Raw genomic sequence first — 13,830 nt, 5'->3', positions numbered from 1 at the left:
ACACGTGAAGAGCATAAGCGATGCATGGGTGGTTTACAGCCTTCCATGTACCAGTGGCTGGCAGGAAGCAGGAGACAAAGATGGGGCCTCAAGCCAGAGGGCATCCTAGGCTCATGTTACACCTCTTTTTAAAGAGCCGAATGCTGCAGGGAAGTAAGAACTAAACCCTCTACTCTACCACCAAACCATAACAAATGCTTTGAAATTAATAATTTCGTCCTCCTTAACAACAGAGCTGCAGTGGAGAAAGACATTAACTTTAAAAAAGAGATAAGAGAATCATATTAGTAGTAGTTGGTAAACCTAAGGGTGGTGTAATATATCGAGAATGTTTGCATGTCGTATTGTGTGGGTCTCACCTTTAAAACAAGTGGTCCGGTCTCGTGGGCAGTTGTGTCCCAACGTGCGAGCAATTGTCGGAAGGCCCACACGTGAATGAAGTTGGCCCCGTGAGGCCGCGAAAGGTGGGAAACAGACGGTGCATGCTTTAGAAATTAAGTAGGAGCTAGGTAATGCTACGGGCTAGACTTTTGACCTAAACACAAGCATGCGGGCTGGCCATGCGGTTTTTCTGTGGATTAGACTGAAAGCAGTACTCCATCAATGCTGCATCTCATAGCTTAGAGGGTGGGAGGACCCAAAATGACAGAAGAAGAATGGACTCGGATGAAAGCAAGAGCCAGGTAAGTCCAATATATTGATCAGTCCGGGAATCTCCGATCAGCTCTTGGGCAAAGTTTGGACAAATATGATCACAGTAGTTTTCACAAGTAATAATCAAAGCGCAGGCATACACAAGAAAACAACAGAATATATAACATTCTTGCCGAGTTTGGGAATGGTTTCACTATCAAACATATTAAATATAATGTGTGGAAGTAATTTACGCAACCCATTTACTTTATTGGCTCTTCATTTTAGAAGTAGGAGAACAATCTCAATAAAAAAGACTTGTCTATTTACAAGTATGTTTGACTATGTCTCACCACATGATCAGGTAAATGCTTTTAGAGAAGCTTATTTTTTGCTGATCCAGATGTTCAAATATAAAACCAATAAATGTTCAATCTCACCACAAGATATCAATGTCACTGTCGTCCCAACTGTTACGCTGATTTATTTATAAGTAGGTTAATTTGACAGATAACATAAAGGCAATCTGAATGGTGATTGACAATTGCTGAATTTCTATTCAAGTAGGTAGCTTTCGAGGACAAAAGAAAAAAAAAAAAAAAAGGTGTTTTAGGTGGTCGGATGGTCCAAGGTCTTCGATTAATTGGTATGATCTCTCTTGAGGCGGCCAAATAATGACACTAGACCTAACTTACACGACAAAAGTCAATGCATTTGATAAAAATACTCCTCTCTTGATAGATGTGGTACTCTTCTTTCAGTTTAGAGAGCTAATAGTTATGGTTGTTGGGTGCTTTGGATATACATTGCTGGAAACGGGCTACCTCGGAGTTAAAGCTTGGCATCTCTAAGAAAAAAGTTTACGAACTGCTTATTTTCTTTTTTCTATCTCGACAAGCTATCTGAGTGCAGTCCACCAACCTCAAACTGGTTCGGTTTCTCTCACTCAGACTGTTACGAATCCTATTTATCTTGGTTGAATGGACTGTTCATGATGTAAGGACAACGACACAAAACAACAACAGGAGAGAACCTCAGAATTAGCTCTCTCCTTTTTTTTTTTGCTCTTTCCTCCTCAATGATTGTTCTTTCAAAGCATATTGTTTTGTATTGTACCAAAAATAGTTCCTTCAAAGCATGCAATGCGATCGAGCCTCTATTCGTTGGACGCTTGTATTAGTGAAGTCGTATTTAGTCAAGAGATGCATCATAGTTGATGGTCTGTTTTCCTAAATATAGTCCTTCAGGTCAAACAAGGAGGCCAAGGTTCCAGGCCTCGCCGCCAAGGTTGGTCTTAAGTGCATGGTAGGACCCTAGTTATCGTTTGGAGGGACCTGCGGAGGAATTTACCTGTCTTACCTCATGGTTTTGAGCTTAGAATTTTGAAAGCAATTATTGAATTTTAAATCTGAAAATAAAAGATAAAGATGCTAAGAAAGAAACTGGAAGAGAGGTAACTAGTATTTTCTTGCCCCGTGTCCAAGTGGGCCTTGTTGTCATTAAGGATTTCACCACTTGATACCTTTAAGATGCTCTATGATTAAGAGTTCCTAAAATCCAAAAGGGTCCCTCATTATCCATCATGTAGAAAGAGAATACCAGAGTGTACTCGGTACAAAGGAAGCGAGCCATTAATTTTTCAATGATCAAAATTTAGTACATTGGGGGGTTATTTGACATATTTCTATTAATTAATTTTCAATGATCAAAATTGAGTACATAGAGGGGTTAGCTGATATATTTCATAGTTTTCTTACTTCCATACTGATACAACTTTCTAGAAAGAGATAATAATAGAAAATAGTTTTTGTGGCTCCATCGGATTTCTAAACCAAGCAACAAGTGTTTCTAGAAGAGAAAAGCAAAAAAAATTGACCAAAACTTTAGAAAAATCATCCTTAACTCGACAAGGCTGTGTAATGACATTTTCATAATTAAGTTGAACATCATCAGCAACGCACAGGTATGATAGGTTTTGATAAAATAATCATAACTTCTTAATTCGAACTCTAATTTAAATAATTCAGAATGCGATACAAAGCTACTTGGCGCCAGATATTTTAGAAGTAGTTTGATATTGAAATTAAACTTATACTAGCTATGATGATGGTATCTTTGGGATTAATATATGCTAGACAACAATTTGACCTAATATTTATTTATTTGTAAAATTTAAGCTTATTGGATACTTCTGAGTCGAGCGTCACCTTGTCTCTTTCTTTTATGAAGTCATTGAGAGGTCTGGAGCCACCTAAGAGACGTATGGTAGTGAAAGGTGCAGCTTGATCCTCGAACTTATTTTAGCACAGTTTTCTATCATCTATAGCTTCTCTCTCTTCAATTTTGATGATGTTTGCCCATATTAACCCATCCTTTGAGGTCTTTGGTCATGAAACTTATTGTAGGAGGGTCTAGGGTCGAATAATCATAGAGTTTGAGTGTTTCTTGTACTTATCATGGATTTAACAACATATGTTGCTCACGGAAATTCATGTTCTAGTGGGTTTGAAGCCAATTAAGACAAATCAACTTGTATTTTTTTTATAAAAAAAAAATGCGTTGGAGCAATGAATCCTTCACATTCCAATAGATAGGTATTTCCCATATAATGAGTGTTCCTGGCTATCACTCTCCGGGATGAGAGTGGAAGCTTTAATCATTTGATGTGTAACTTTATGCATAAAGATTTCTTTGTTGCTCAGAGTGGGTATAAACTGGTTCTACCATAATGACACTGGGATTTGGATACTAATAAGCTGGGTTAGATTCTCACTTGCAGAATTTTAAATCTATTATCTTGATAAATTATCTAAAGAAATTAAAAAAATTATTACGTACAAAGAATTACTGTGAAATTTTTTTTTCATTTTTCTTCGGTGGAGAGTAGCTAGGGATACCTGTTTTCAACCAAGCTTAATAGTGAATTAAATGTTAGCCAGAGTCGCGCATCCAATAAAAATTTGCCACACATGCACCCAAGTATAGAATTTGCATAGAATGAATTTGACGAGACACAACAGAGAAGATTGATCCAAGGCTCATTACGGAAGACTGATAAAGACATGCTATTTACCTTAGGAATTTTCTATAATGGAATTTGCAGAGTATTCTTAATGCGGAGAGATGCATAATGCTGTTATTCCTAGCTCAAGGATGTAGGGCCAAAATCCTACAGCACCATAAGGTATTTAGATTTGAGCAATGGTTGGTGGACTTTTGAGCATGATAATGATAACATCATCTTTGAAAATTGAAGTAAGATAAAGGACTCCTTTTGTATCACCAAAAATGTTGGTCTACTAAGAAGTATGCTTTGTTGCAATAACCCAGGACTTCACCCAAAATAGCCAGCCATAGGGTATTTTTTTGGTTTCCTTAATCCTATATAAGTACTTAAGATCTCCTCGGCCAATAACCGATGTGGGACTAAACACACGCCTGCACGAATTCTCACATACTCCCTTCTTTCAAACTCTGACTTTCTCGTCAGGCTAAAAGTTCAAATCCATTCATATCTAATCACAAACACCACGATAGGCCCGTGATCAGCCTCCATGAACTCGTGCTGCATTGTCCTCTAGTCTACATGGGCTATGGGTCGAGTTCACTCTGATACCTTAGTAACAACTCAAGACTTCACCCAAAATGACTAGCCATAAGGTTTTTTTTTGGGTTCCTTAGTCCTGTATACGTACCTAAGATCTCGTCAGCCAATAACCGATGTGGGACTAAACACACGCCCACACGGATTCTCACATACTCTCTCCGTTCAAGCTCTGACATCCTCGTTAGGCTAATGGTTTAAATCCATTCATATCTAATCACAAGTACTATGGTAGGCCCGTGCTCAGCCTCCATAAACCCGTGCTTATAGTATCCCCTTGCAGTTACCCACTTTTGTGGAAGGGAGAGGACTTACACAAAATCGGTTATACCACACACGTGCGCGCTGCCGCCGCCCGCTCGACCTAGCTCAGGCTCAGGTTCGAATTCATTTAGAACCTTACTTTGATTTATAACAACCCAGAACCTTAGCTAGCCGAAAGGTATCATTTGGGTTCTTTGATCGATTCTATATAAGTACCTAAGATCTACCTAGCGAATAACCGATGCGGGACTAAATACACGCTCACACATGTCCTCACATACTCTTCCTGTTCAAGCCCTGACGTCATTGTCAGACTAAGTATTCAAATCCATTCAAATCTAAGCACAAACACCACGATCGGCCCGTGGTCAGCCTCAATAGATCCGTGTTGCAGTATCCCCTAGTCCACATAGATTATGGGCCAGGTCTGCTCTGATAATATTTATAACAACGCAGGATCTCACCCAAAAAAGCTAGCTAGAAGGTATTTTTTTGGGATTACTTAATCTTGTATAAGTATCCAAGATCTCCTCGGCCAATAACCGATATGGGACTAAACACACGCCCGCATGGATTCTCACATAGGGGTCATGGGAGTGCGATCATACCAGCACTAATGTACTAGATTCCATAAAACTCTGCAGTTAAGCGTACTTGAGCGAGAGTGTACTAGAATGGGTGACCCCTTGGGAAGTTCTTGTGTTGCATCCTTTTTATTTTATAGGTGAGGACCTGTGCGGGCATGTGTTTAGTCCCACATCGGTTATTCATTGGATTGATCTTGGGTACTTATACAGGATTAAGGAACCCAAATAATACCTTGCGACTAGCTATTTTAGGTGAGGTTCTGGATTGTTATAAATGGTATCAGAGCGAACTCAGCCCATAGCCTATGTGGAGTAGGAAACACTGCAGCACGGGTTAATGAATGTTGACCACGGGCATATCATGGTGCATGTGATTAGATTTGAATGAATATGAACCCTTAGCATGATGAGGACGTCAGAGCTTAAATGGGGGGAGTATGTGAAGATCCGTGCGGGCGTATATTTAGTCCATATCGGTTATTCGCCGAGGAGATCTTGGGTATTTATACATGACTAAAAAATTCAAAGAATACTTTCCAGCTAGCCATTTTGGGTAAGATCCTGGGTTGTTACAAATGGTATTAGAACGGATCCAGCCCATAACCTATATGGAATAGGGGACACTGCAGCACGGATCCATTGGAGCTGACCACGAGCCAATCGTGATATTTGTAATTAGATTTGAATGGATTTGAACCCTTAGCCTGACGAGGACGTCAGGATTTGAACGGAGGGAGTATGCGAGGATCCGTGCGAGTGTGTATTTAGTCCTACATTGGTTATTCGCTGGATAGATCTTGAGTATTTATACATGATCAAGAAACCCAAATAATACCTTTCGGCTAGCCATTTTGGGTGAGATCCTAGGTTGTCATAAAAAGGTATTAGAGTAAACTTGGTCCATAGTCTATATGGACTAGGGGACATTGCAGCACGGATTAATGAACGTTAACCACGAGCTTACCATGGTGTATGTGATTAGATTTGAATGGATATAAACTCTTAGCCCGACGAGGACGTCAGGGTTTAAACGGGAGGAGTATGTGAGGATCCTTGCGGGCATGTATTTAGTCCCACATTGGTTTATTCGCCAAGCAGATCTTGAGTACTTATACATGACTAAAGAACCTATATAATACCTTATGACTAGCCATTTTGGGTGAGGTCTTGGGTTGTTACATTTGTACCAAAAAATAGAAGGCAAAAATTTTAGAGGAGATTGATCGATTAAATAAGAAAGAAGATAAATCAGATCTTTCTCTATTGCTCTTCATCAGGTTGGCCTGTAAACTCAGGTTGCTCTCTTTGTCAATCATCTGATGAAGCAGCCAATCATTTGCCTGTGCATCAATTGCTCTTTCTCTAAGAGCATTTGGTTTGCATAGTGTGCTTATTTAGACACTGAACCCCCAACTCTATTAGTGTTCAGGAGTGCTTGGAGAAGGAAACAGATTGACTCAATTCAAATATGGATGGTATATATCAACCGATGCTTTTAATCTGCTGAATGCCGGATTATTTCCTCAGAAGAAATATCTTCTACAACTTCTGTGCTTTCAAAAATAGTTAACAGTTTCTGCTTCTGAGGTAATCTATGTTCCACTAGAAAATTATAGAGCCATTTACCGAGTGATGTGCAATATCTTATATAACTTTGCATGTATTTTTTTTTGGATTTTTTGCATATATATCCTCCTAAATATTAAAATTTGTATGAATACCCTCCTAAAATTAATATTTGCATGTATACCCTTATAAAATACTTGTTTGGCACGTATACCCTTTATTTTCCTTCTTTCTTGCATATGTGCCCACACCATCTAATGCCGTCAAAAAATTAGCAGTTTAAAATTGAAAATGACTGAAATATCCTTAATGGGTAGATATGCAAAAGAAAATATTAATAAGGATATATATGCAAATAATACTTTACAAGGGTATTCATACAATTTCATATATTTAGGAGGGTTTACATGTAAAAAATTTTAATTTTAAATTTTTCTATTTCAACCTGTTTTAATGCTCAGATTTGTCTAATGCCTGCTCCTTAATGTTTTCTATAAAAATATTGCTTAAAAAAAAGATTGATTCGACAATTAGATAACAAAAAGTGTTATGAAAGTTCTTTCACTAATTATGAAATTATTCTACTTTATTCCTCTTCATTTATAACAACCTCTATACTTATGTCATCGAAACATAGCTTATAATATTTATTGTTATAAATGCATATATGAGAGCATGCATTAGATTATAGAAAAGGATTAGAATCTTCTAAAAATACATAATAGATTGTAATGATTAGGCTTCCTTGCTACTGCTATACTTATAAATAGAAGAACAACATCAATCATCCCCACGCAAAATCATTGGACTTTGAATTCTTCAGACTTATTAACAACTTTCATGGCCATATAGTAGAAGGCCATCCCAGACAAATTCGAGTATTAAAATAGGCTGAAATAGAAAAAAATAAAATTAGATTTTTTTTGCATGTAAATCCTCCTAAATATATAAAATTGTATGAATACCCTCGCAAAGTATTAATTGCATATATATTCTTATAAATATATTTTTTTGCATATTTACCTATTAAGGATATTTCAGTCATTTTTAATTGTAAACCACTAATTTTTTTGACAGCGTTAGATGATGAAGCATATATGCAAGAAATAAGAAAAATAAAGGGCATACATGCAAAACAAATATTTTATAAGGATACATATGTAAATATTAATTTTAGAAGGATATTCACGTAAATTTTAATATTTAGAAGGGTATATACATAAAAAAAATTTTTTTTTTCTTTTCTGCCGGTTGGGTAACAAGCTGAAGTTAGAAAGTACAAGGGCTCCTAAAACACTGAGAGAAGGCATCCTGAGCCACGGCTAATCATGATTGACAAATATATACATGGAGGTACTCAATTACTCTCTTCTGTGAAGCATTTTCTTTCCTATTTTTAGAGGCTTTTGTGCCCTTTTATTAATGCATCATAAGCCCCTCAATTTAGTATCTTTTTGGCTAAACCCCCTATCAACAATTTGTACAACAAACATCTCTCTGCCATTTTAGGGTTTTGTGCTGGAACCGGCCATAATGGTCCATCATCCGATCATGCGTGTTGATTCTTTCTTGTCTTCTTGCCCATGTCATCATCTGCTCCCCTCGCCAATAGTACTTCAGTATCTATCATTTATTATTGATGTCCACCGGGTTATCTTCTCTCGGATAAGCTCAATACATAGTTTAAACAAGTCCAAACCCTAATTAATTACACCAAAAACTTGGAAGTTTTTATGGTTCGGACTGCCATGCCATGCATCTAATCATTCATTTCAAGCACCTCGATTGGTAAATAGTAGTTGGGGAAAATTTTGGATTTGATTATCTCCTTAGTTACATATATAAAAACATAATTGCATCGATCTTTATGCTAACATTCCATACAGTGATACAGACAAGCTAATTCAGCACCTAACAGGAACTCCTTTTCTTTTCGCCCTTACAGTATCTGCTTACCTCTTCATCCTCCCTACTAAAAGCTACTACTTTCATGTCTTAAAATTAATGTTCGTCACATCTGTGCACCATCTGTGGACTGAATCCTTCTCTAAGATAATTAGATGGTTTTGTTGCACGAAAGATAGATGAAGATGGGAGGACTTCAATGCAAATGGCCCTTTTCTACAGTATTTTCTCATTGATTGAAGATTAAAAGAAGTGGGGAAAATGGCCTTAAAAAATAAAGAAGAAAATATGTTCGTAATCCTAAATTAGATATTTAATTTCTAAAATGCCCTGCAGTATTTTTTCCCCCAAAAATGTTATGTTTAGCACAAGGCAAGGCATGCTCATCCTAAACATATTGATATAACTTAAGAGAGTTTAATATCTCTATACAACAACATTAGGAAAATGTGCAGTTTATAACCAATATGGAAGTGGGATGCTTGCTACGGTAATAAATTATATATAGATAGATAGATAGATATGTATGTATGTATTATGCTTCCATAAAGATATTTAAAGAAAGTTGAAACATGTTTGCACATTGACTACCGAAAAGCCACTGTTAATGGATCAATTTCAACATCTATTTCTATTAATGGCTACATAGCTCACTGTTAATAGGTATTTTTCAACTTATTTTCTCAGTTCAAGTTTCGATTTCTCATCCTTAATTTTTTTTATAAAAAATCTGGACATGGGGACGTTAAGCTAGCTACTTGCGTAAGCTAGCATGGCTCTTTGCAATAGAAAAGAACAAGAAAGAACTTATTTATTAGTATCCCATTCCATTCCAATTCTCCCCAAAGCCATCCACCATTGTAAACCCAACAAAAAAAGATCAGCAAGAAAAACAGTCAAAGCAAATAGAGTAAAGCCAAACTGCCCCAAAATAATAATTCCACCAGCACTAAACTTGCATGGCATATTAAGGATTCACCTTCAACATAGAAGCACAGGAGGAAGATAACTAGGCACGTTTATGAACCAACAAGAATGCACTGCTGCAGTATGTAAAACTTATGACTAATCCTACTACTAAAAATAAAGATGTGGAAACAAAGATTCCTCCCTTTGGGAAGAAGAGAGAAGGAGAGAAGTAGTAAAAGAATACTAAGCCACTGTTTTTTCTTATGAAAGGATTAAAAGGAAAGAAAAAGCCATTCATACCAGTTTCTTCTGAGGAACTACCCATGCCATGGTTCCTTGTTCTGCGGGGGCTGCTCGTATGAAGAGGAGGCCATGCAGGGGTCCAGCCCAGCCATGCTGAGAATCTCCCCATGGGAGAAGGCCCGAAGACCCAGGAAGTCTCTTGTCATTCCATCACTTGCACCACCACCGCCACCTCCCCCTCCTTCATTCCTTCCATGGCTTCTTAAGAGGCCCTCAACACCGTTCCCCTCTCTCTTCGATTCCAGCATTCCACCCAAAGCTCCTTCAAAAGACCATCCACCAAGACCAGGAGCTGATGGCATAGAAGCCATCATCATATCTTCGAGCACAAGAGCACCACCTCCACCCCCACACATCTCTTTGTGCGATGGCAAGCCGAGGCCAAAACGAGGGGCACTGATCTGACCAGTGTGAGGGGTTCTACTCATGGTTGCGCCCATCTGAGCTGCCTTCTGAAGCAGTGCAGTGGCTGACAGGTGAGGGGTGGCTGCCGAGGATTGGTATAGCTGTGGGTGAGGGGGTTGGTTCTCATTTCTGAACTCAGGTCCCAACCTTGGTGAGTAAATAGAGGGAGGGAGGTCAGGAGGTGGGCCAGGGCCTTGACAGGCTACCCACGGTGGGATTTCGCGCCTGATCCCGAAGTCCTGCTGCTGGTGCTCTCCTTTTAGTGAGAGCTCTTGGAGACCCTGGCTGCTTGCAGTGCTGGTGCTGGCCTCTGCAGTTCTCATCAGGTGAGGGAACTGGGCTTGGTGTATGCTGGTATATGGAGTAGAGAGGTCATGGGGTGCTGTGGGCTGAGAGCATGGCAGTGGATGGTGATTAGCCATAGGTTTCGCTGTGATGGCTCTTGCACTTTCTTCAGCCAATGCATCACAAAAGGCTCTGTGGGTGATAAAGCTGTCCCTTCTGCGACCGCAAGCAGCATAAGCAACCAAAATAAAAAGCTAAAGAGAGAGAGAAAAAACATCACAAAGATGGAGATACAATTCTAAAAAGTTTGCTAAACTCCAGACAGAAGCAAAGGAAAAAGGGGCCAGAAATGAATAAAGTAGGCTTCATTCTCATGATTTCTTTCTTTGTCCATAAGTATATTTAGCTGTTCTCCAACTGTGTTCCCTTCTCACTCACCCTTATTCCATCTTCCTTTTTCTTATAGCTAGCTCCATGATTATAACTCAATAGGTAGAGAAGGTACTCTCCTCCCAGTTCCCTCAAAAAAAAAAAAAAAGAAGAAGATTGAAAGGTTTGGATGGATCCTCCTCGGTGGTGGCTAAAATTTAATGCTTAATGGTCTTGAGGCACTCTTAATAAAGAAAACTGAACTGCTTGTGACCTTATTTAATTTCTTTCAGCTTCTTATTTTAGTTAGGCTTTAGGGTTGGTGGTGTTACCTTGAGAAGAGGGTTCCACAGTTACATCTATATTCCCTTGTGCCACAGATCTTGTTGTGGGCTTTCCAATCAGATTGAACAGCATATTTCTTGGAGCACTTGTCACATTTCCACCTCTTCTCCCCATGCTTCCTGCAGAAGTGCTTCTTGATCCCAGTGAGGTCCCCAAGAGCCCTGGAGGCATCATGGTGCACACATGTGACCTCTGGGCAGATGTACACCTTCTTCCTCACCTCCTTGTTGGTTCTCTGCTTCAGCTTCCATGGAAGGTTATGACCCCTTCTGTGGAGCTGGAGGTTCTGGTCCCTCTGGAAGCCTTTGTTGCAGATCTCACACACAAACCTATTTGTTGTCATCAGTGTCTTGGGGGACAGTGCTATCACTTCAGCATCCGGGTCTAAACACCAAAGCCCAATAATATTACTTAAAAAGAAGCATAATACCAATGAATAGTTGAGAGAAATAACATCAAAGAGAAATAAATCTCATTCAGTTCATTTGGCTTATATGAGACCTGGGTTTCCTGGAAGGCTCCTCTTTTTCTTGACTGGATTTGGGGTAGTAGAGGCAAAAGAAGACTGCCGGTTTGAAGAGACACTGGCTTCACCAGAGGCAGAAGTGAGGTTGGACATAATCTCCTCCAACACTTGGTGCTGCTGAATTCCCAACCCTTTCATCATCAAATTGCTTTAATTTGTAGGGCTCAACCTCTCAAAGGAGATCTATGTCTTACTTTAAACTAGTAGAAGGGAATCATGTACAGCATCAAGAGCTAATAATTGAAGCATAACCAATCACAAGACTAACATGCATCTATGATTGACATACCACGATTCTTTATAAAATACGTACAAAAAAGATGAAGAAATGCAGTAGGGTAATAATAGTATCTCCACAAGACTTTGCAAGAGATCTCAACTCTCAATAGGCAAGGGAAAAGAGCAACAGTTCAAGTTAAGATTCCAATAATTTTTTTCCCAGAAAAAAGATGAAGAAAAAGAGCAACAGGAAAAGGCCTTCGTGACGCTGCTAAATGGAACTGCACCAAACCCTCCTTAAAAGAGAAAATAGGAAGAATCTCTCATGCTTCAATAGCTGTATATATATGCTTTGATACCTCAAAGAAGAGACCTTAGCAGGCTATACCAAGGTGTAAAACAATCGAAAACAAGGAAAACCACAGAAACTCAATAACCCAAGGAGTCGATATTTTTAACAAAGGCAAGAAATCTCGATAATTTAGATAGCAAGTACTTGCAGAAAGCCTAAGGAATTTAAGGGAAAATTAGAAGGGAGGAAAGGAAAGGAAAGGAAAAGGAAAGGGATGGAGGACCAAAGTAGAGAGAGAGAGAGAGAGAGGTGTAAGCCTGTGGATGAGGGAAGAAACCAAGTGCGCAATTGTCCACCCATTCGATACCCACACCCTACAACCATGCTTTGACGTTGCGCTTTCTGTCTTTTCCTTTGTCCCCTTCGCATATCTAGAAATAAATTCTTCCTCCCCTCTTCCATCTTCTTTTATTCTTTTCCCTTATCAGCGTTTTGGATTTTGGTTTCTTCTTATTTTTAACAGTATTTACTCCAGCTGAAGTTAAAGTGTAAAAGCCTGGACTGGTTCATTAGTCTATGGAAATTAAGAGTAATGAGTCACTTTCATTGATAAGATTTTGTCCGATATTTCTGCACTCGGTTCAGTGCATCACAAAGAGGAGCTGCACCCACAAGCGAATGCAGGCTTTTTCATCTTTGGTTGGAGTAAAGGGGTGCATCATACAAAGGTGGCCACCATTTCGAGGGGTACGTCTTTGTTCTCTGAGGTTGGGAAGCTGGGCATAGTATAAAAATGAACTTATCTTTCAAGTGTAGCTTTTATACTATTCTTAGTACCTTTTCTTTCACGGGGTAAAGTAAAGATTTCAAAAGGAGGGTCTGATCTTATGGAGAATGATGGGCTCCTGATTATTTCACATTGGGGGAAGGCATGGGGTTAATAGTAAAAGAAACCACCTCTGTCACTGCTTTTCGCACTTACACTAACATGATTGGCTCATTGATTGAACTAAATGCAGTCAAGTTTTTTAAATATATGTATATAAAAAAAAGAAAAAGGCATCCACTCTTCTTATTCTTTTTCATAACATTGATAAGCCCGAACTATGCCTAATTTTCTTAGTCTTCCTTTTCGCCTGTTCTTTAATGCCCTGGAACGGGAACACCTACCGCCTCTTCTGTGTGCTGGTGTAGGCAATCTAGATTACTATGGAGTTTCCAATAACAAAGAGTATATAATTGCTGTTTAGGCAAAGCTGATTTTTTTTTTTCTTTTCAAAACCATATCATTTTGAACGAGGTTAAGTTTATGAAGTTGGTAGAGTTTTTACCTAACCTAATAGTAATGCTTTCACCATATTTATGAAAAACAAATTGCTAACTACAACGTCCAAGGCAAGGTTGATACTTTTGGAGCAAACAAGGGGACAAACAAATCTCCAAATACAGAGTAATTATTTTATGTAAACGACCGTATTGGATTGCTGCATCACTTGCATCTGCCTTTTCCTCGTGTTAATCACTTTCTCTGATGTGTATGAGATAGTGATCAATGTCGGAAAATCATTGTTGGATATTTTCAAAATAATAAAGATTAATGTTTATTTTAAAACTCAAC

The 13,830-nt window shown here is 38.7% G+C and overlaps 1 protein-coding gene and 1 pseudogene across 1 annotated transcript; one reads left to right on the top strand and one right to left on the bottom strand.

Annotated features, from left to right (window-relative positions):
• Positions 1-5,095: 5,095 nt before the first annotated feature.
• LOC113463004 (5S ribosomal RNA) lies at positions 5,096-5,212 on the top strand (annotated as a pseudogene).
• Positions 5,213-9,470: 4,258 nt separating this feature from the next.
• On the bottom strand, positions 9,471-12,616 carry LOC103711158 (protein indeterminate-domain 7-like). Its single transcript, XM_008797189.5, has 3 exons — positions 11,677-12,616; positions 11,163-11,559; positions 9,471-10,677 (listed from the first exon to the last, which is right to left on the bottom strand). The coding sequence occupies exons 1-3, from the start codon at positions 11,840-11,842 to the stop codon at positions 9,786-9,788; spliced, it is 1,455 nt and encodes a 484-aa protein (XP_008795411.2). The 5' UTR covers positions 11,843-12,616; the 3' UTR covers positions 9,471-9,785.
• Between the last annotated feature and the right edge of the window lie 1,214 nt (positions 12,617-13,830).

The sequence above is a fragment of the Phoenix dactylifera genome, chromosome 1 (genome assembly GCF_051530095.1).
Source record: "Phoenix dactylifera cultivar Ajwa chromosome 1, Ajwa_hap1_PhDact_Kaust_v1.1, whole genome shotgun sequence".
In the NCBI taxonomy this organism is placed as follows: Eukaryota; Viridiplantae; Streptophyta; class Magnoliopsida; order Arecales; family Arecaceae; genus Phoenix; species Phoenix dactylifera.
Note: the sequence above shows the minus strand (reverse complement) of the source record. Positions and strands in the feature narration are given on the sequence as shown.